At 37.0% G+C, this 24,308-nt stretch overlaps 1 protein-coding gene across 2 annotated transcripts in view; it reads left to right on the forward strand.

The window, feature by feature from the left end:
* MYO16 (myosin XVI) overlaps window positions 1–24,308 on the forward strand; it is a 355,874-nt gene that overhangs the window by 250,446 nt on the left and 81,120 nt on the right. For both annotated transcript variants that reach the window (XM_031613784.2, XM_090128652.1), the window contains exons 22-25: window positions 7,689–7,841; window positions 8,439–8,639; window positions 18,884–18,959; window positions 21,230–21,405. In XM_031613784.2, the coding sequence (XP_031469644.2) occupies window positions 7,689–7,841; window positions 8,439–8,639; window positions 18,884–18,959; window positions 21,230–21,405 (606 nt within the window). The remainder of the gene's footprint in view (window positions 1–7,688; window positions 7,842–8,438; window positions 8,640–18,883; window positions 18,960–21,229; window positions 21,406–24,308) is intronic.

The raw sequence follows: 24,308 nt of genomic DNA on the forward strand, positions 1-24,308 counted from the left end.
TTAGCAACTGCAGAGGATGCTTGACATGAGCCCAACAGGAAAATGAGTAGAAGTAGTTTTTGTATTTCTACGTGGTAAACGTGATAATTTCAAAGTCAACTGTGAATGGTTATTGTATTTTTTAATAAACAAGCATGTATCAGGAGAAACTGACTGTCCCCCCACTTGGACTGAGTGGGTTTTATTGAGTAATACTGAGTAACAGTGTGGGTCATTACATCAGAAACTAATGAACTGCATTCCTTAAAAGACAGAATGGTGGTGAGGGAATTACAAAGTTCATTTTCATATCAACTCTGTAGTGTGGTTAAAACATCATATTCCTGAAGCCATAGGTTGCAGTATCAGCAAACAGAAGCAGATTGTATCTCCACATGGCGCAACGTAATCACGCGGACACACATACTGCAAACTGCCTGCACTCAGGAGCTGTGCAGCAGTCTAGCCTAGCTCAGTATCCTGCCTGGACTAGTTAACTTTGTTGATAAACAGGCTTGCAGCCCAGATATGGTCCTCATGCAAAGCATTGCATCATGTCTGCAAACACATCCAGTGTCAAGGCCTGTGATTGCAGAACGTTAACAGTAAATGGGCCTAGCAGCTGGACAGTGTAGAAGCTGTAAAAATTGTTTTTTCATTACATTTAGATTAACATATTTTAAAGTGGCATTACAAAAGTAATTTGGCAGAAATTATCCTTTGGTTTCAAACTAGTGTAAGACAAGGCATTCTGTTTGTCTGCTTTCATGAAAATCGTCGTAATATTTTTTTAAGAAGGAATAAAAAACCCAGATTGCTGCAATCTGGGGATGTTCCAAGATGTGTGAATCTTTCTGGTCACTCAAATCTGGTTAGTTGGTAGACATTCTAATGGAACATTTAAAATAAGCCAACATAGAGCCATGAGGATGGTGAAGGGACTGAAGCACCTCTCCTGTGAGAGGTGAGAGAGCTGGGACTGCTCAGCCTGGTGAGGGCTCAGGAAGATCTCAGCAATGTATACAAATACCTAAAGGGAGAATGCAAAGAGGTTGGAGCCAGGCTTTCCTCAGTGCTGCCCAGTGCCAGGACAAAAGGCCATGTGCACAAACCAGAACACAGGAGGCTCCCTCTGAAGCCCAGGAAGCTCTTATAAGCTCAGTGGGTGATGGAGCCTGGAGAGGTGATGAGATCTCCTCCTTGAAGACACTGAAAACCATCTGGGCATGGTCCTGGACAACCTGTTCTAGGTTGAGCAGGCAGACTGAACCAGATCATTTCCAAAGGTTCAGCTTCCAGCTTACACTATTCTTTGATTCTCTGGTTAGATGTATTACGATCATTTCAGGAAACATGAGTGCTCTATGAAAAACAGCAATGTCAATTTTCAGTGTAGGACTTAGTTTGAGAGGAACTGTATTTTTTTTTTTGTTTAATTTACACTTCTTTAAAAGTAGAAAATGTCTGCTGTTCTTCTGATAATGTTTAAAGCTAGATTAGATCTTATCCATGGTCTGTCACAGCACAACTGCAAATAATCAGATAAGGAATGCTGCTCTGTTCTTTATACCATTATGGCACTGTGTTTTCTGACTGCAAGAGAATACAGATAAACTCATGGCAAATGAATATAAGCTATAAGCAGGAGAGAAGGTGGATGAAGTTGTCTGCACCATTTTCCCCTAATTATTTCTATGTTTATTGTATCAGAAGAACCAGATGGTAAAGTTGAAAGAGTAGCACATCTTTTCCACATGTAAATTCAAGAGTAATCAAGGTCTGTAGTTGTGGAAGATTATAAAAAAAATAATAATGCAGTTAAGTAAAATGGGCTCTAGTAGAGTATTTCCTCTCTGTTGTCTAAGTCAAGTGGTAAATGGAAAAAATATTTAGCTCTTGCTAAGTAATGTATTTAGCTCTTGCATGGTCTTTTGCATCTTATGAAGGCCTCTTATGAATTGCAGAAAAAAACTGTAACCTTCTTTTAATAGGAAATGATTTATCTGTCAGGACTGAGACAGTCAAGTGTCTCTTGCCTTTCATTCAACTCTATGCCTATTAAAGTGTGTTCAGTAGTTGAGAAGTGTGTCTCCTGTGGCAGCTCGGTGCTGAATTCCTCTTACCATAGTGGTCAGCTGGCTCCTAGAGTACAGTGCATTGCCTGCTCCACTCAAGATTTCACTTCAGAGTCACTACAGTGAGGCAAAAGAGCTTCTACAGCCCAGCTGGGTCACAGGAATTTTTGCCTGCGTTTATTACTAGGTTTAGTAAGTCTTTTAAATAATTACTTAGCTTTGCTGAGACTTCATTTGATTTTGTCATGCTACCTTCTCTAGCCAAAACAGTCATAATGAAATATTTTTTTAAAAATAAATTACTTTTCCTCATCCATAAGCCTTTTTCTAGCTATCTAAATATAAGTTCATGTTGCCTATTACAGGGATAGATAGACATGAATAGGTAAAAGTTACATGAATTAACTTTCCTGTGGTCATTACAGTCTCAGTGATAGCAGATGGGAGGTCAGTACGCTGGTGCCTGCATTCAGGCAATCTGAAACGCATTACAATATTTAATTTTATGCAGAAAAATAAATCTTATTTGATTTTAGCTGTCCTGAGGAATAGAAATGTGGTCCAGCTAGCCTCCATGCACAGGAAGTTTTTAATATCCCTACCAGAGAATAGCAAGAGCCAGCTGCCCTGTTGGTACCACTGACCCTGCCATGCCCATCCTAATGGTCACTGTCATGCAAGGTCTGATCATGGTGGGCAGAGCCAGGATCAGTAACTGGGACCATCATGAGCAGTGAGACAGCAAGAAGCAAGTCAGGGCTCGGGTCCCATCAGGAGCATTAAAGACACATCTGGAAACTGACACTGCCATGGGGCCTCTAGGACAGGGACAGGACATGGACATGGGGAGGAAACTGAGCAGTACCATAAGAATTAGTGCCCTCAGGGGCCTTGCAACTCTGTGCTATAATTTGTTCTCCGACCCAGTTTCTGAGAATCTTTCACTCCTTGTGACTTTTGTCATGTTGTAGTCTTGTTCCCTGTCAGTCTCTTTGTACTTTTTTCATTCTGCTCACATTTGTTTCATTTGGGCAGGGTGCTGTTATCTGTCCAGTGCTCCAGAAAGCCACTGGAAAATCAGTGTTAGTCTTTTTTAAAGTTGGCTACCTCAGTATGCTCACCATGTACCCGACATTAAAATACTCCTTTTTATTTTATTTTATTTTATTTTTTTTTCTTTTACAGTAGACACAGTGAGGCTGAAAATAAAATCCTTAATCTAAAAATTTAGACTCCCAGACAGGGAGATAGGTAAAATGCTGCCCAAGGTCTTTTCTTAACTGGTTTCTTGCTTTTTCACAGCAGCACCCCATTGCATCCCATTACAGCAGTATTCGTGACCAGCAGCAGGAAGGAAAAAGTGGTGTGGATGTCTGAGTCCAGATTCCTTCAGATAGGGAACTGTTATTACCTTGTTAGTTCCTTGCTTGTTTAATATTCTTGTGTGTTCAAAATCAGGTGAATGTATATTCCAGTTTGTACTGAAATTTTCTTTTATGGAAGAGCTTTACAGACTCTTTCTTGTGGAAGGACTTTCAGATAGCATCTATGCATAACAAAATTTTAATATATGAGGGTTGCTCTGAAAGTAATGCATCCTATTTTGTTATGTTGGCCAACAATGTCAGAGACGTTGGTGGTATGGCAGTAGAGGCTGAACCTTTCCACCAATATTCTGTTGCACGTTGTTGCCGTGTGACAGATGGCAGCAGAGGGGTGATCTGACAATGGTGTCTGACATGGAAGTGCAGATGGAGCAAGGATGTGTCACTGAATTCCTCCATGTGGAAAAAATGGCATCCACTGTCATTCACTGATGCTTGCTGAATGTTTCTGGAGACCAAATGATGGATGTGAGTACAGTGAGGTGGTGGGCAGTGTGTTTCAGCAGTGGTGACAGCAATGGTGGGTCATCTCCACTGGTGCAGATTTTTGTGATTGTGGCATACAGGCTCTTGTTTGTTGCTGATGAAAATGCATAGCTAATGGTAGTGAAAATGTTGAAAAAGAGTGATTTTTAGCTGATAATCTGCTCTATCAAACAGTGTTATTGTGCTCTTTATATTTGTTGCAGTTTCTGTGGAAATTAATAGAAGGCATTACTTTCAGAGTGAACTTTGTAGCACTGTCATAGAATCAGAATGGCTTGGGTTGGAAGGGACCTTGAGGATCATCAAGTTCCAAACCCCTGCCACATGGAGGGCTACCAACCTATCTAATAGGCTGCCCAAGACAACATAAATTCCCTGTGAAATCAAGTTCTTCTGACAGAGCAGAAGCATTATGAGTTTCTGTTGATTCTGCATGGAACACAAGAATTAGGTTCTATTGCCTCTAAAAAACAAAGGAAGAAAAGTAATAATTTCTGGTGTTATACATTCATTAAAATTATTCTAATAGGTACTCTGCATAAAAGCTGTGAAAATCCAGTAACTGTTGCACAAAGTAGTAAAAGAGAAAAGAGATGCATGTATATATATGTATCTATATATGTCTTTTTTTCTCTTAAAATAGCAGATACAAGAGGGAATAGTAACCAATATACTTCTGAGAAATGAGTGATTGCCTACCTTTAGGTCTAAAAATATTTTCTGTATTCAGTCTTAGTAAACAGAAGTTGAGAAGTTGATTCAGCCTTCCATTATCTCAGAATCATGTTTTTGTGAAAAGCCAGAGCACGTCTTTACAAATTAAACTTGCCATCGTAGTTCCATCGTCTTGGCCAATAAAATACAGTCTGATAGATGGGTTGATATGACAGGGGTAAGCTTTACTCAGTGCTCTGAATATACATCCCTTGAGAGAGCTAATCCTTCTGCACAAGAGAAGGATGTAAGCTTTGCAGAGGATGTTTACATCCATTGGTGCCCCACTGGTTATCAGTCACCAAGTTTTCTCCCTCACTTTTTTTTGCTATGCTTTTTCGGATGTTATTTTCTATACAGTGAGAAGCAAGGAAACAAAAACAAACAAACAAAAAACCCAAAATGTTAATGATAGGTGCTTTTCAGACTTTGGAACACAGTATAATTTTCTACCTTAATTTTAGTTTTGAGTATGCTTAATAGTACTAACTGGCGAAATGCAGCAAAGGAAGAGAGGGCAAGCAAATGTGGTGAAAGTCTACAAGCTTTACCAAATGGCACTCTGTTTTTTTTCCAAATACTGCAATTTGCATGCTACTTCAAGTTCAGTTTGTTTAAAGGCTTGAACTTGACCTTTTTGTTTTCTTTTGTTTTCTTGCAATATCCTAGAAGTACTTTTTAGTGAAGACTCTGACACATACATTATGTGGCTTTTTTTTTTCACCTACACCTGACAGTGAGTTAGGATTAGAAAGGAAAGTGGAACAGAAGGTTTCTAGTGAAAAGACATACAATGGAGCCAATTAAAGGCACGCAAAGAGTAGTTTAAGCATATTTAATGATGAGAAGCATCATTGGTAATGCTGAGTAACTCCATAAAGTTAAGCAAGCGTACATTGCTTAGAGGTACTCCCACAACATTTATTTTAGGTAAAAAATCATTACTGCTACATTTCCATCTAGTTTGCATGGGTGAAATTAAGTACATGTGGTTTTCTCAATTCTTCATATCTTTGGACAGAAAACATGTCATTATTTTATAATTATGTGACAGACCAAAAGAATATGAGTTAGCAAAGGTAGCTGTGTTCATTTTCATCAAATTTCTACATTTCATCTGCTTTAACTGTTACAGCAACTTGTTTCAAGCATTTAATTTGAAACCTATAGTTTATCACCTTTTTTCCTGTGGGAAGTATAAAACACTGAAATGGGGAATTATATGATGAGAGTGTTTTGCTTTTCAGCAGCCGTTGGCTGCTCTCCTGGTGCTCGTTCTTCAAAGCTGCTGCTCACAATCACTGCTAGATAGAACAGTGAGTTTATAAGTTTATGGGGATTTTGTCAGCTTCTCATAGGGTAAATTTAATTAATGGAATAATTAAATTGCTCTCCAAAGATCTCATTTGTAAATATAGATGGCATGTGTCATGTCAAAGCTTTACATGTCCTGTGAAGTATAAGCTTGTAATGTTATACATACTTTCTAAAATAATGGTAAGAGTTTTCTGAAGAGATTTTGGAACTAGAATTTGCATTTGGAAAGGAAGAGGCAAAGCATATATTTGCCTGACACAAAATTTAAAAAGCTGTCTCTTTCCATAAAATAATTACACAATATAAATCAATTTTATACTGTCATAGTTAACAAAATAAGACAAAAATCCTGCTTTTAAAAAACAGTGTTATTATTTGAAGCTGTCTTTTGTCTTCACTTTCATGCATCAGTAAAGACAATTAGTAACAGACATTACAAAATGTGTTTCTTGTTTTATTTCTTCTTGTAGTTCCTGACAGTAGCCTACTTCACTGTAGAACAAGTGCAAGGTGACTATTCTAGCACAAGGAGTTGATGGAAAATTCAGGCAGCTATTATTCTTTTCTCATTTTCTTTTCCCTTACCTGTTTTTTTAAGCCTGTATATTTATGCTTGATCTAAATATTTCATATTTTTAACATGTCTTGCTGGTGGAATTATTTTTTTACAATTTGTTCATGGAAGGTGTAGTTTATGGCCAAAACAAATATGGGACTAGTTTAATGTTAAAAGAGACTTTGTGCAGTCGTTCCTTCCATCATTTCTCATATGAAGTGTCTTCCAGCCCTCTAAGAGTTTCTGTTTTCTTAATTTCGTAGTGATAGTTAATACACCATTGGAGGAGATTTTAGAATTTCCCACTAGAATTTCCATTTTAATATAAATAAAATAGTTTAAGATGTATTCAACAAAGTTATTAAACTTCTTTGAAGATTATGAACTTTGAATAAAGTATGAAAGGTCCCAGAATAAGCTGACTCAACCCTCACCTGTTGGTAAATGGAAACAAGGTTTGTATTAAACTATTTATTTTAGAAAAGTGTCACTACAAGTCTTAAAAGGCAATCAAAGAAAATATTTGAGAGTTTTTTATATTATTTAACTTCACAGACTTTGAAGTTTTCTACTGAAGACTATCTACTTGCCAACTTTCCCTTAGAATATCAATAAAATGGAGGGAGTCATCTAGTAAAATATTGCTAGGTGTTTTATATGATCTATTTGAACACAACCCAGTGAGTTCTGGTGCTCTTCTATGTGGAAGCAGGGTTTGAACATATTTGCTAATACTAAAATAGATACATAATCAGGATCTTAAGCAAATGTGTAGATATTTTTTTTTTTTTTCCAAAAAGCACACTGCATCTGCATAGTCTCCCTGAATATATACAGCAGAAGAATATTGAGCATAACAGTTTATATTTAAAGTTGCTTTACTTCAATCAATGGAATTAGAATAAATTTGCACTGTTTGTTAGGGGTGGTATTTGATGATTCTTATGAGGAATTCACAGTGATCTGTGCAGACAGAAAACTGTTTATTCCCAATTTAAATCAAATAGCTGTTAAAATATAAATTTCCCTGGGGTCTTCCTAATCAGTGGTCTACAGAGAGATAATATGTTGTGAAATGATGTTTCATCAAATTTAATATTAGTTGTACAGTAAACCCTACACCAATTAATTATCCAGTAGACTTCTAATCCTTATGTTTTCTTTGTTTTGCAATAGCTGTGCATCAATATGACCAATGAGAAGATACACCAGTATATCAATGAAGTGCTTTTCCTACAAGAGCAAGCAGAATGTGTACAAGAAGGAGTTACCATAGAAACTGTGTATTCTCCAGGAAACCATACTGCAGCCTTGGATTTTTTCTTTCAGGTAGTCTTCAGATTCACTTTGTATACATACTCCACATCTCAGATTAACGCAACGCTTTGCTGTATTTTCTGATTTATGAATCTGTTGAGAAAGTCGGTGGTCATTATATCTGCTCTTAAAACTTGAGGGCTAACAGTTTTGTACAATCTAGTTGTACAGTTTTGTAACAAGCTAGGGTTGAAGAAGACGTAACAGAAAGCCATTGCCCACACAGATTCACATGCAGTATCTATGTATCATGCCGTGTCCTGGATGCAACTATAGTACTGACCAGTCTGTGCTGTGAGTTCAGCAGTTTTCTTTGCGCCTGGAGCTAGGTTTCTGAAGTAAAATTTCTAACAAGAGCATAGAACAATCAATTTCCTAAAAGATCAGCAATGATTATCATTTTTGGCAAATGAAATATTATTCCCTGTGTTTATTGCAGAGTTATCTTTTAGAGACTTAACAGAATATTTATATTGTTTTTTTTTTTTTCCCCTTTTCTTTCCATAAGATGGTGTGTTACATGTTTATCCTGCTAAATTACCAGCTGTTTTATTTCACAAGTGGCGAATTCTGCTGCATAAAAACAGAAAAGTCTATTTTTCATTTCAGAAACCATCAGGCTTTTTGTCGATGCTAGATGAAGAAAGCCAATCTAATTGGTCAGTGGAGCAGAGTCTTTCTAAACGGATTCAGTCTTACCTGGATACATCAGACACAAATACAGTGTATTCCTCCACAAAAGATGGAAATGGCAACCTTGCACCAAAGGAACAGGGCTCTACCTTCACTGTTATGCATTATGCTGGCAGGGTAAGTTCTTTGAGTGATTGCTTACACACAGTTCATGAAAAAGAGTAAATTCTACAAGGGCTGTCCAACATCTGGTTGTAAATAACAATTCACTTTTTAATGATGAATTTTCAGGTGACAGCTTAGTATCAGTGCAATACGTGTATAGAATCGGTAAACACCCCCATGGTGTTTTCTACTTGTGTTTCAGAATAGGTAGATGTTGAGCAGGCCTTTTCTTAGCAGGATTGTGTCTACGCAATTCCAACGCCTAAATTGTGTCTTCACTGCTTATGAGGAAGAGGGGAGACTGTGATATCTTGGCATAAATGTTTAATGTCCTTTTAGTTGGCTTTTACGTTGCTTTCTGTTATTTCAGAGCATTATAGGTTCTTTGCAGATCCTGTGCTGTATTAATAGGTACCATGGATACCAGTATCAATCTGGTACAAGAAAAAAATGCATATTTTGTTGTTAATCATAACTAAAATATCTTTTTTTTCCCTCTTTTTTCCGTTGAAATCTTAGAACGTTGCTGTGTCTCTGAATCTATCTGTGAAACAGAATGAATGTTTTTCACTGTTCATGGCAAAATCACAATCAGTTTTGTTAGATAGGCCTCTTACCCTTTTCTTTCCAATACTCTCTCATTTTCACATTCCCTCCACAATGACCTGTGGCCATAATCAGGCGAAATAGTTATACATTTAAGTAATTTTTTTCTTATAATCTGACAGATCGGTCCTTCTATAGTTAATATGATGTGCTGCCACTTCTCTCTGTTCTAAGTATAGTATTTGAAATAAGCTAATGAAATGGTAGAGGCATAATAAATTGGAGTTCTCTGTTATCTCTTTTAAAAAATTTCCACTTAAAATTGGGTGAGAATATAAACTGAAAGTTGCAGGAATCAGTCCTTACATCTGAGCAAACATCTGAAACAAGCACTGTGTCCTTCCACACTCTCCAGGTCTTAAGAGTTGTCTCTGATGGAATCCCATACAAGCTTTGTGCCTGTCAAATTGATAATATGTGTTCCGCTGATATGCGTAGGATCCACAACATTGTGATCACATGCACTGTGCTGTTCATAAATATGAATGTACTTGCTATTGGTTGATGACTTTACATATTAGGTGTCTTTAAAAACCCTAGAACTCAGGAAAGCCTGCAGAATCTGGCTTTTTCATGACACAGTGGTGCTGTGTGACCTCTTAAGAAATCACTTCAGAAGCCACATGGACGCTGCAGGTACTTCAGCTCAACCACACAACTGACACCTAGATGCTCCTTCCTATACCTAAGCAAGAGACAGAAGAGTTGAGTTCAGTGAGCAAGAAACAGAGCAATTATAATATATAATTGGTTGGAATGCACATTACAATGCTAAAACCGTGTAACAGCTTTTCTGCTCCTTTCTGTGAAAAGTAATTAGAGCAACCTTACCTTCATATGATTTTCCATGTAGCAAACGCTGGGAGTTTTTCCATTATGTTGCTAAAATATCAGTTTGGATTCAGAAGTGAGCTCTTGGGAGGATAAGAACAAAAGAAAAATAGCTCTCATCTGTGTTGCTAAAGGTATTCCACTGGATAACACTTTCTGCTATGACAAATATTTCAGGTGGAACAGATTTATGCTACTGACTATTGGCAGTGGGTACTCTTTGGGAGATAAGTTCAAGACTTGCCTCCAAAAAAAGACCTGCTGGCTCTGTCATATCTCTAGGAAACATTATGTCCCCTGAGCTGTCCAGAGAGATGAGAAATAGGGCTGTGCATGCTTAGGCTTCTTTGACCAGATTTGTCTTTTGCAGCAATATATTGAAATATATATAGAAAGTTCTATTTTGTGGCTCTCACTTGGCATCAGCGGTGTTCTGATGCAGGCAAATTTGTTCCTGGCCAATGATACAACTGTGGTCATTATGGAAAGGATAAAGAGTATTTGGGCAGTACTTAAATTCTTAACCTAAATACTCTGAATAGCTCCCTGGTGGCTCTACTTTCATCGTGAGGCCTTCTACTTAGGCCCAAATTGTTTGCCAAAGGTAAGTGGTTTGAATACCTCTGCTACTGGGACAGAGTTAGATAACAGTGCAATGAATGTTTTGTGAAATTTATTAGCACTTAAAGTGATAGAGCGAAGAGCTAACAAAGGGCACTAAATGTCTAAATTCCTGCATAAATCTGTTCTGTAGTTCTTAGATAAATATATTTTCATGAATTTGTGTTGTGATTATCCAGATTTGTCAAGGCAGTCCTAAAAAGCTTCCATACACCAGAAAATTGATAAGAAAGCAGCAGCAAGGCATCCGTATTAATATCACAATCACAGCAATAAGCACATTTCTTGAAAATGAAAAAAGTTTTCTTACTTTGGAAAGAAGGACTGGGTAGGAACATTTATTAATGTTGAAGCTTCAGGTGTCGGGTTCTGAAACTTAAACTGTGAGCGGTCCGGAGTACGCTTTTCATTAATGTGTGTTTTATCCTTGCATGGTTGTTTGCATTTTTTTCTTTTATTACATAGACTCTTGGTTTGACCTTTTCTAATAATAGTAATGACATTTGATCTAAAATTATGAATAAATAGATGGCTCCTCAAGTAATATAAATTCACACATTCTTTTGAAGTCAGTGGAGATCCTTCGGTTTACATTGGCCTAGGAGCTATGCCAGACTGTCAGGTTGTACTTTGCAACCATATGGCATTAAAATGTTCATGTCACTGCCAAAAGAGAAGAGTTCCTCTGCAAGTCCTTAACAGCCTCTACATTAGTAGTGACTGAGCAAGATCTTTAAAGACGCCTGTACTTTTCCTATATCATGGAACTCTTATTGAGCTATCACTGGTTGAAATTTCCAGGGATTTATGATAGGAATTTACATAAAATCTTATGATAGCACTGTTCAACTAAATAATTACTTACATGTATTTTTTTTTTATCGATGGCTACATCTTCCTCAGTTGAATTTTAAGAAATCAAGTTTTTAAAACTGCTGATGCTGTTCTTGAGATTGCGCTATTACTATCTTGTACGTATTTTATATGTTATTTGTGATTTATGTTTAATGAAATTTGTTAATAGATCAGACTTTAAATACATCAAGTTTTATTGCCACTCAAAAATAAGAATTTCAGATATGAAGTGACAGTATAGTTCGACATGTTTTGGTACTCATTTTTGTAGTCTGATAGCAAATAAATGAGTTTAAACAAGTTTGGTATGAAGCAGTCTTTCTCTGTATCGTTACCTTCAGAAATCCCCAAATTCATAACCAGGGAGCTGATTTTATTTTCACTTAAAACAATTTTCCTCTGATTGTAACACCTTTAACTTGGTAAAGCTTCTCATTGTTTACATGAGTATAGCTGAAAGATGCACCAGACCCAGAGAGTAGAAGAAGATTTACCAGTAAAATGTGGCAGGTAGTCAAAATTCTTCACTTCTAGTCTTAATCATTTGTATTCAAGCAACGGCTCTGGGTTACTGTTTGTGGAAGTAACGCTGAATGTAGGCTTTATGGCTAACAGAAGGTGAGGGCAGACAGCCTGATTTCCCTAGGTAACAAAACTTTTAACTACTTTGTAGTTCACAGTCAATGTGAAACTGTGACATCTGCAGCAAAAAAACGTTAATGTTCCAAGTTGGATCTGGTAGAGGCTCCTTTTCAACAGGTTATGTATGTAGCTCTAACTCCAAAAAGAACTGGGGTCTGATATATTAACTCAGATAGCTACCACTACAATAGCTATTTAAGCAACTCATGTGTGCAGTTATATTGGAAAAAGCAGCTATTAAAAGTGCTGCCTTGCTGAAGTGACCTGCCATTTGATATTTAATTGAGATGACAGTCTTTTGTGAACAATACCAGTATCTCTAGCCTTATATTATGAGGAAGTTATAACTGACACAAATGTGTCTGTGCAATCTTGAAGACATCTGGCATGTTGATATCTCAGTATTTTATCTTAGGATAGTCATAGGAAAGTTCTCTTTGTTTTTCACTATCACATATTTTTGATTGATTATTGTTATGCATTGTGAAATATCACCTGTTCCCTTATGTATTATGCTCAGTAGCCTTCCCAAGGACTACACATACCATACTGTTGTCCAAGCCTAATTAGCCTTATATTATTTCAGAACATGCAGTACTAAGAGAAGAAGAGATAATGGTCTGGAAAGGCCCAGAATCAAAATGAATCCAGGAAGGAGTATGGGGGAAGAGGCTCTGAGTAATATGTAAGGGAAAACAACACCAAATTTGGAATCCATGCTTGATTTTCTACAGAAACAATGCTTTAAGAAAATCTCTATTTATAATATCATTCAGAGAGACCTTAGTTGTTTTTTTTTCATATGCTCTTGACTGCTTTGGAATGGAAAAAGTGGGATAGAAAAGGAGAACAACATGCACAAGTAAGCTTCTACACAGAAGAGATCAGTGCCTAAGTGACATTTTTCAGTGAAAGCCAAGAGAGAGTAATACTATGTTACACAAATGTGACAGAACCATCCCGTGGAAGGAAGCAAATAAATCTTTCTTTGTTTCTCTCGAATTTTACTCTTATGCCTGCACAACACTGGGTCTGCCTTTATCTGCAGGAGCACTATGATACAGTAGTTAACTCCATGATGACATGCTTAGCAAAGGCTACTGAGAATAATAGTACTTGATAATATCAAGTATTTTACTTTATCTCCTAGTTTTAATTTTGCAGCTGAACAGAATCCTACAATGCCTTGATGTATTGCAAGTCTTTTCTAAGAGCCCTTTAATGTCTCTGTATCCAAGTGCTCTAAGACAAATGCTTATCTGTTCAGTTCAGGCAGAAGGTAGAAAAGAATGATTTAGGTTTTGTAAGAATAAAAATTCTCGTGGAAGCCTTTATCTGAAAGTTGTTTTACACATTGCCCTGAACACCGGCAGTCTGATCTCTTCTGGAAAAAAAAATCTGCTTGTAGAGCTTTGTTTCTGCTGCCTGGTGTAAACGTAGGCATTGCCTACTGCTTCTCACTGGGCCTGACTGCCTGGAGGAAATAGGTGTTTTGGGGATGCGATTGATCAATGCATTTAATCATTGTCTGAAACTACTAAAAATGTATAATAGTGAATTTCTAGATACTTTTCTTGATAACATTAATATTTACACTGTGGGTTCTCATGTAATATAGAGCTTCATATGGAGCTTTCATACGGCTCTGAAATTTCAGCCCTTCTGATATTCATGATTTTTGAAGAATAACATTCCATCACTGAACTTTTCTCAGCAACTCAAAATTGTTGTTGTTATTATTATTATTTTAAGGGAAGAATCAATATGCTAATAAGTAAACCAGAAATGTATTATCTTAGCACAATGCCAAGAGACACAGCTTTACCTGTAGTGACATTTAACATACCATTGTCTGAGGTAACGAGCAATTTCATTGTTCTTGTAATCTGAATAATGTGTCATAATTTAAGCTTTATGCAGCTTAAATTTATGCTTGCATCAACAAATCTGGTAAGCCCCTTGTCACTATTTCCTTTCTGCTGTTTTGACTTTTAGTACTGTAATAAATTGTTCAGACCAAAAGACCAACTTCTTTGCTCTATAAAGCAGTACACATAATGTCCTTTAAGTGCAGATCAATGTCTGTGCCATTTCTCAACAATGCACGTTTCAAAAATACCTCTCAGCTGTCAGCTCACCTTCACCAATGCAGTTGTCTCTGAAATGCCTTATATATCCCAGGCAGACTCTGAAACTGAACCTCTAAATCAAAAAACAAAAGGAGATGGATTAATCAATAAGGATGCTTTCATTTTCTCTATTTTTTTCCCCAGGCTGAATCCCCAGACATCACAATCAAATCAGTCTCGTCTAAGCTATACCAAAGCATATAAAGGTTATTTGACAAAGGTTCGCTTTTTCACACAGGCAAGATAGCTGTACATTTTCCCCTCTCTTTCTCTCTTTCTTCTTGCCTCCCTCTCTCCCTCCTTCTCTCCCTCCTTCCCTTCTCTTCCCTCCTTTCCTCCCTCCCTCCCTTCCTTTTCTCTCTTTCTCTCTCTCTTTCCTTAATTAGACTTGATTTTGGACACTCATTTATAGGCTGAGCTTAACAAAAAAAATAATTAAAAAAAATTTTCTCCCCTTTGCTTTCTAAATACCTTGTAGTTTTAATATTATACTATTTATATCTGAATGTTAAAATAAGACTTCATAGAATGTTTAAAAAGTATTGACTCATTGCTTTCCAAGACTTGTTTTGGGAAGGTGAGCCCAGTGATACTAAGTGATACTAAGAAAAATGATAGATTCAAGTTCTTAAATACTATCACTAATAATACTAGAAGTATTACTCAGTATTTTCCTCTGAATGCCCAGGACTAAATGTTTATTTATTTATTTTTTTTTACCTCCCCACTACCAGTATGCTTAGTTTAAGCTCTCTTCCCTTCTAATCTTACGTAGGGAAGCAAATCCAATACCTTTCTTTTTTTAATGTTTTACTGAAACAAAACAGCGTAGAGCTGTGCACTCTTTGTAATAAAAACAACTGGTTCAGATACTATCTAAAGATCTTGTTACCTTTGGTTACCTTCTGTCTCTGAAATGTTCATCGTATAGAGCAAGACATATCAAACAGTTTCAATAAATGGAAGTGGGAATAAGGGGTGTGTTTTATAATACCAGAACCCTGAGCTAAGCTAGTGCACAATTCCTACCTGAATCATGTAACATTTTGGGGGGATTTTTCTCCTTGAAATAGCTATACACTGGGCTTGAGTGCTAATTAGTGCAGAGTTTTGGCCAAGTTTACTTCAGAAAACTAATGGGAAATAAGTGGAGGAAATACATGTGCTTTAGGCAGAGTTCCTCTGTAGATTGGTGTCTCTGAGGGGGCCAGGATAACACTAACAAAATAGGCATCGTGGAGAGGCCTTCTTTTCTTCTTTTGTGGAACTACAAATACTGAACTTTGGAGTGCCATTACATTGAGTTACTTTTCATGTCCTTAGGCAGTGAATTAATTTACCAATTTACTATGGGAAAAGTTTTAGAGTGTTAGCAATGTCTTTGTGGAAGGAAATCCTGTTAACATTTATGCATTTTATATGTTCTGAGAGATGTCTTATGAATATACTTCTAGAAGTTGGTGATGTATTATACTACTCCCAGTACTGAACCTTCTCCATTTCAATGTACACATTTAATCATAATGTATTATCTCCCACTGCTATACTTACCTACTCTTCCCATCAATAGTAATTCTCTTCTAATTTAGTCAAAGTCTAAGATGCTCAATTAGGAACTGGCGTTATGAATTTGTCAAATAAGTTCTGTTAATTATCTTTTATGGACCAATATCGCAGAACATCAGTTTAAGTACACTGCAAACACTTAATAATGTACTTGAATTATTCTAATAGTTTACTATGCTGTATGTTCTTATGAGATGCAGTTAAAAAATTATATTATATTATTGGAACTGTCATGGAAATTAATGTAATCTATTGGTATATATTGTTTTTCCATGGCAGATGCCATACTAATTACATCATCTGACAATTGCTAAGTGTAACAGATTATACACATAATAAGTCATATAATCTTTTTCATGAGTGAGATAGCATTACATAATTGTCAAATGACCCAATGGAAAAGCAAATTAATGAACTGATTAGTGTTACTTATCTTTATTATAAAATTTACAGCTTTATTAAATATACAGGGATAAAAATTCCCCAAATACCTAAGGGACATAATTCAGTAAAAAATTTAAAACAGATTTTAGGTAAAAAACGTGGTCCCAAGGTAAAGGAAAACAAAGTATTTTAAGAAATTCTCATGAAGTATCTGCTACTGCTGGTGATACTGTTGTCAGTAGTTTTTTTTTTTTTCTGTTTAACTTTTAAGTTCTCTTTGGATTCTACTATTGTTTGTAAACTCTGTGAATTAACTAGCTGTTCTCTGCTATCCCCATAAAAAGATACCAAACACCCACCTATTTTTCAGAAGTAAGCTTTCTGTAAAATTTCCCTTTCATTCAGAAAGTTAGGAAGTAGTTCTTCATGTGGTAGTGTAATGATGAGAGCTTTCATCCGAGAAACAGGAAGCACTGGTTTAGTACTGTCATAGCCTGAACCTGAGGGGACACGAATAAATACACCAAGCTCCAGGATAGGGGTGATGTTAGAGTTTGAATGATGAGAAGGAAAACCTTTCCTAAGTTAAAGCTATGTGTGCATACGGCACAGAATTCTAAATTAACAGAATATGATCCAGAAAAATTTTAGAGATGTAACTAATATGCCAGGTCTCAACATAAAGAGGAGAAACAGTTTCTGTCAGTGCAGAACAACCTGTCCTCTCAAGCTAACAAAATTGCCTTGTGAGGCAAGAAATTATATTCTCACCTCAGTCAGCAGAAGGAAATACAGCAGAGGTACTGAAATTCACTATGTAGGTTCAGCAAAACTGGCGAAGTGTGCATTTCCCTGTCACATGGGCTGATTTTTGTCATCAGTAAGGTAGCAGGCCTTGAAGAAGCTCTAAGCTTTGTAGTTAGGTTGCCTTGAATCTGTCCTATGAATTGGGTCTTTCTGTCTTGTTTTCTGAAGAGTAGCATCTATAATATTAGTAAACACAGTTGTTGACCATATTAAATAAATATATAAAAACAACAGGAATAAATGACAAGAAGTCGCTTTACTTTGAAAGAGTGGTTCTAAGAAGGAGTTGAGGGCAGCCCAGTTCTGGGTGGCAGTAGACATCTTTCTACAATGTCAAATTAAATGACTACAATTCCAGGTGGAATTAGATACTTATTTCCTGTTAACTAGTTCTAGAGCATTTCCTGTTCAAGGAACTGTTTGATTTAGAAACTGAACTCTCTCTTGGTGCTGAACTTGAAGTCTAGCAAGTCCAATCCTTGCTTTTCTTCTATAGACCAGTCAGATAAAGGCTGGGCATCATCATGGTTTGTTGGTGGAATTTAGGTGTGTTGAAGGATTGCAGCCATTAGATTCTGTCTGCTTCATTTAGCTAAGTGTCCTCACCTGCAGCTGGAGACTTGCATATCAGGGCTGACCATCTCATCTACACTCATAGTGGTTGGGAATAAGCTATTGCTAAAATGGAATGCATCCCATTGAAAAATAGGGCAGATGAGTCATGGTATATAATACCTTTTTCCTGCATATATACAGAAGTCATGTGTCCCTGAATTGTACTCACACGTACTTACATAAGGTGAGATAAATCCCATCATTTGTATTTAGTCTAGTTTTCAAAACAGAACTTAGGTAGCACAGTTGATTTTTAAAATTATGCCCAAAGTCGATTTAGTATTGGTTGCCCTACTAGCCAACATGTGAAACATAATCACAGATTATTGATATGAAAATTCTGTTTCACTCTATTATTTTAATCCTTCTATGTTGTAAAATATTTTTATCTTAAGCAAAATAAGTTTATATTTGGAAAGATGAGAGCAAAGAAATCGGATAATAGTGATGTAAAAGTTTTAACTGGCATTTCAGACTCTGTCTGCATTTCGGTCTCAGTGCTGCTTTTCTGTATAGTAGGAGCTGAGGTAGGCTCAGTATTAAAACAGGCACTTGGACATACTTAATTGTTTTGGATGTGCCTTCAGGAAGTCTGTCTGGAGCATTGGTTTTTTTTCACTTTGGAGTACCAAACACATACGTTATTTTATCTGCATTCAGATGACAGATGGAAAAACACTTCGACAGTCTGTTCTAGAAATTATGACATCAGTCAGCTGATGTCTTCCAAAGTCCTTATGTACGTAGCTGTTAGAAGGGTAAATGAAATTTTTACATAACCTATAGACTGAAGTTGCATCCAGAAGCAGTATAAATGACTAGAGCATGTTGTGATTGTGAACTGGTCGTCAGATTGCTCCATGAGTGCCTGCTAGGATCGGTGTGAACATGATGGGCTAGGACTGCTGTCCTCATCCTATGGGGAAAGTGTTTATGTTACTGTTTTCTATACACTTCTGATTCAGCCTTGCATTGTGAAAGTGTGCTGGAATCAGTCTGATGAAATTTCTCACAGAGACACTATGTTCAGCAACCAGTTCTTCTGGTTAGTATTGTTATTAAGAAAGGATTGAAAGACATTACCTGGTGCCAGACTTCAGCTGTTGAGTGGAAAAAAACCCACAGCTTCATTTCTACTGCTGTAATATTTTTAATAGGTGCGGTGATCATTACTAATGATGTCACAATATTTTATTATAGGTTACTTACGAAATTGCTGGTGCAGTAGAAAAAAATAAAGATTCCCTTTCACAAAATCTCATATTTGTAATGAAAAGTAAGTAAATGGTTTTGTGGTTGCTGTTGTTGTTAGAAATCAAGATGTTAAACCCGGACTTTGATTTTCATTTATTAAGATAGTGCATACATATTTTTATTTCCAATTAAAAAAAAAAAAATCATCCTCATTTTCACTGCTTGAGTTTTTAGAAGCAGCATTATCTGGGTATTCTTGTTTTCCAGTGAATAAATACAAATGTTCATTGAAATACAAAATTAAATATCTCTCCATGTGCATATTGTATAATTATGCCTAATAATAATGCATCTCCATTTATTAATTAATGATTCATAATTGGATAATTAAGAACCTAATTCATTTTCTTTTTCTGTGAAGAAAAACAACATTTTCCTCAGGAAAATGTCAATACACCCTGAGATGCTATTTGTCTTTGTTCCAACTAGTGCAGTCTTCTCTTAGTATCTTACATATTTGTATTACTTTCAGTAGAAATTGAGATCTTTCAGAAGAAATATTTGTCTTCCAAATCAGCTGTGCTGTTACAGTATCTTGTTTTTTAGCAATTTTACTGTGAAACTAAACTCTCTGGTAAAATAATTGATGCTTTTCAAAGGCAAATAGTATACATGAAGGATTAGAAAAGAAAGGAAAGAATTAATCTTGAATATAATCCTATTGATCATAGTTTAAAATACATTCCTGTTCTCACTACTGGAATTTATATGATTATCTACCAGATAGCACAAGAAGTTTTATCATCAATTTCCAGTGTATTCTACAAGAAAGCATTCTTCCATTCTCTCGAACAGTTTCTTTTTGCATCATCTTTGCTATTTTGTGTAATAATCTATGCAGCTGTTAAAAGGGAGGAATGGAAAATTGGATTGCATATAAAATATTTGATTTTGTAGCGAGTGAGTGTATATAATTAACAAGTCAAATAATAGTAAATATAATTAATGGATAAATTCTGAAAGCAGAATATTTAAAAGGATCTAAGTGACTTAAGGGCTACATTCCTTCTTTTTTAAGTGACTTAGGCTTTTGGAACTTAAAACTATTGATTGTCAGTGACGTTTTTCCTTTTGTGTCAATCATGTAAGTTATATAGATGTATAGCTTAAGTGCTTTCTTCTTTTGTTTTTCGTTGAATTTAGTTTCCTTACTCAGCTAAAAACCTTTAAATACACTAACAACATCGAAGTCATTTTCATATATATGTTCGAAGGCGGAATATACATGTCCTGTAGATGAACCAGGAGTTACTATTAACGTAGCCTTTATGTGTTTTGATTTGAAGGGCAAAATTGTAATGTCTTTCCTAATGTTACCCATTACATTTGTCCATATTTTAAAAATGGACTATGTCCACCGATGCTGCTGAAATTTATTCAAATATCTGCTTTAGTGTCTTTCTCATAACTTTATTATTAGTGTTAAGTCAGCACTAATAATCTCCACAGAAAAGAAGAAGCAAATCTATTATATTTAAACATCCAGTAAATATACCTTTACTCAGCTATTAAATAGCAAACTGAAGATTTCTACTTGTTATGCTAAACTTAATGGCATTTTTAGTGACCTTTATTCCATTTATTCATTAACTGGAATTATTATGAAGTATCCTATCTGTCGTAAGATTCACAGTTTTAGTTTAAAAACATCTCTTGAAAGTAATCTGTGCTAATTATCACACTACATCAAAAATATGTATGGCACTATTATTTCTTTAATATTTTAAATGTGATTTTGATGCAAAGAAACATGAACTTAGCTTGCTATAGTTCCTTCATTCACCTAGACCTTTTTTTTAATCTATTTGTATGTTATATTTTATATAATTGTTTTTCTTTGGTGCAGTGGCTGTCCAGAATTGGCTGCTGCCAAGTGCCTTGATCATTTTTAAATGTTACTTGTTAGGTAAATAGTGCATCATGTATCTCTTACATTGCTCTAATAGATAGATATATTAGTAGTCAGTAACGGAACAAAAGTCAAACGTGATTATAACATAAGTAATTAAGTTTGGACAGATAATAGCCTAAGAGTTTTTGTTTTCTGTCCTGTTTTGTTCAGAATAGGACCTAAATAGGTTTAAAAAGAATGTTACTGATGACTGACATTCTTAGATATTGAACGCTTTTTGGTAACTGTCAGTGCATAAAATAATAGTTTTTGGGATGTCCATTCATATTACATTTATTTTTTTAACTGTCTATTACTGGATGCATATTTTTCCTTCCTTTATGTATATGGTTTTTAAACTGTATTTTATTTTCATGCATTAATTTCTTCTTTTTTCCTAGCCAGCGAAAATGTAGTCATCAATCAATTGTTCCAGTCCAAACTGACACAGACTGGATCACTTGTTCCTCCATATCATTCCCTTAAGTTCAAAGGATGTAAAGCAGCACTGCTGAATAAAAAAACATCAGTAGCCTGTGCAGGTGGAGAAACAAAGAAATACGTGGAGCTCAGCAAGGTAGGAATTTATGACTCTTCTGTGGTTTTGTACGAAGACGAACTCTGTAAATTGTTAGTTTATATAGTTACTTGCATATAAATATTTCAGATGATTCGAGAACAAATCAAACTTGTACGTTTCTACAAATCAAACTTCTGTGTTTCTGAACTTGCCTCTTTTTCTGCTAGCTAAGTCGGCCCCAAAATTTAAAAAGAATAACAAACAAACAAAACTTTGGTAGGATACTGAAATGTAGTTGTTAATGTCACATGGGACATCTCTCTTTTGAGGAGAAATCACATGGTTTGCAGAGGCCATTCTTAATAAAGCTTTGGAATTCCTCCTCCTAGAAAAGAAGCAAGTAGTTTCCTCGATGCACCAGCTGTTTTGCCAGGCTTCTTCAATTGTGCAACTTTATTTTTGGCTTACAGCTGCACAAAGTTGTTTCTGCCGTGGGATTAAGGAGCTTGCTCTCATGTGTCTTTTAGAGGGCTTTATGCAAGCACTTCCACAGAATAGCGATGGGAGTTTCCTCATAGCCTTACTGCTGATAGTACCATAATTCTTGTCTACTGTTCTTGTCAATAATCTCAGTGGAAAAACATAAGTTGAAGTGAATGGTGTTCACAGAATCACAGAATCACAGAATCGTAGGGGTTGGAAGGGACCTCCAGAGATCATCGAGTCCAACCCCCCTGCCAAAGCAGGATCCCTACACCAGGTCGCACAGGTAGGCGTCCAGGCGGGTCTTGAATATCTCCAGAGAAGGAGACTCCACAACCTCCCTGGGCAGCCTGTTCCAGTGCTCCGTCACCCTCACTGTAAAGAAGTTCTTGCGCACATTGGTGCGGAACTTCCTATGCTCCAGCTTCTGGCCATTTCCCCTTGTCCTGTCTCCGCACACTGCTGAAAAGAGTCTGGCCTCGCCACTTTGCCCCCCACACCTTAGATATTTATAGACCTGGATCAGGTCCCCTCTCAGTCTTCTCTTCTCAAGGCTAAACAGACCCAGCTCACTTAGCCTTTCCTCATAGGGGAGATGCTCCAGGCCCTTCACCATCTTTGTGGCTCTCCGCTGGACTCTTTCCAAGAGATCCCTGTCTTTTTTGTACTGGGGAGCCCAGAACTGGACACAGTACTCCAGATGAGGCCTTACCAGGGCAGAGTAGAGGGGGAGGATCACCTCCCTCGACCTGCTGGCCACACTCCTTTTAATGCACCCCAGAATGCCATTGGCCTTTTTGGCCACAAGGGCACACTGCTGGCTCATGGCCAACCTGTCGTCCACCAGGACACCCAGGTCCCTCTCTGCAGAGCTCCTCTCCAGCAGGTCATCCCCCAACCTGTACCGGTGCATGGAATTATTCCTCCCTAGGTGCAAGACTCTACACTTGCTTTTGTTAAACTTCATCTGGTTCCTTACTGCCCAGCTCTCCAGCCTGTCCAGGTCTCGCTGAATGGCAGCACAGCCTTCGGGCGTGTCAGCCAATCCTCCCAACTTCGTATCATCAGCAAACTTGCTGAGGGTGGCCACTACCCCCTCATCAAGGTCATTGATGAAGATGTTGAACAGGACCGGTCCCAGCACCGACCCCTGGGGAACACCGCTGGTTACAGGTCTCCAACCAGACTCTGCACCGCCAATGACAACCCTCTGTGCTCTGCCAGTCAGCCAGTTCTCAACCCACCTCACTGTCCACTCATCTATCCCGCACTTCCTCAGCTTCGTTATAAGGATGTCGTGGGAGACAGTGTCAAATGCCTTGCTGAAATCAAGGTAGACTACATCCACTGCTCTCCCCCCATCCACCCAGCCAGTGACAACATCATAGAAGGCTACCAGGTTGGTCAAGCACGACCTCCCCCTGGTGAACCCGTGCTGACTACTCCTGATAACCTCCTTTTCTTCCAGTTGTCTGGAGATGGCATCCAGCACAATCTGTTCCATCACCTTTCCAGGGACAGAGGTGAGGCTGACTGGCCTGTAATTACCTGGTGTTGGTTTGAGAATATATTTAGCAAACAGCTGAGGCATCACAAGGTGCATTTAGGTGCCTTTCTGCTATAGTAACAGCTTCCTAAAGGAAGTTTCCTAAGCTTTTGAAAAAGATCCTAGTCCCATACATGGAAGGAAGCATGAAAGGCATGTCCAAGTTAGAAGCCTAATGAAGTTGAGAGAAACACCATGCAGCTGGGACCTCTGAAACTGAGGTTTTACACCAGTTCAAAATAGCTTTTAACCAGGAGTTACTCTCTTGAGAGTGAAATGAAGTATTCAAATTTCTTTGGGAAGCACAATAAATTAAGTCAGATCTTCCAGATTCAGTGAGAATGATTTAAACTATTGGGTATTAGATGGAAGGTGGTTGAGACCTTCATCCTTCATCTGCCCAATGAGGCAAGGATTGCTTGGTTTCCTGAAGGTAGGCTTTGAGATAGACTGTGCAAGTAAGACAGTACACAACTTAGTTTGTAGATGCTAAATTGGCTGATTTAAGTGAGGTAGTATGCTCTTCTGGATGACTGAAGCAGAGCACAATATATCTAAGCTGTTCCAGTGCCAGCACTACTGCTTTTTTGGAATAGACAACTGATGAAGGAACTGGAAGTAGGTAAGTGCTTAATTTCTTTTGTGGATCAAGTCCACATCTATAACTGTCCTGTCTCACATAATTTCTTCCCTTCACCTGCATAGCCTTGAAAAATCCACTATGATAAGCTAAAATGATGTTATTGTTTTGTTGTTGTTATTCTTATTGTAATTGAAAATGCAATGTAACAGGTATTTTTTCATTAGCTTAGAATTGAAATGACAACATTTTGGAAAATCATAACTACTGTATTTTTATTGGATTTTATCCTGAGGGAAAAGGCAACAAAGGAAAAAAAGAAAAAAAAGAGAGAGGAAGAAAATGGCAGAG

Source organism: Phasianus colchicus, chromosome 1, assembly GCF_987193195.1.
Source record: "Phasianus colchicus chromosome 1, bPhaCol1.hap1.1, whole genome shotgun sequence".
NCBI classification, from domain to species: domain Eukaryota; kingdom Metazoa; phylum Chordata; class Aves; order Galliformes; family Phasianidae; genus Phasianus; species Phasianus colchicus.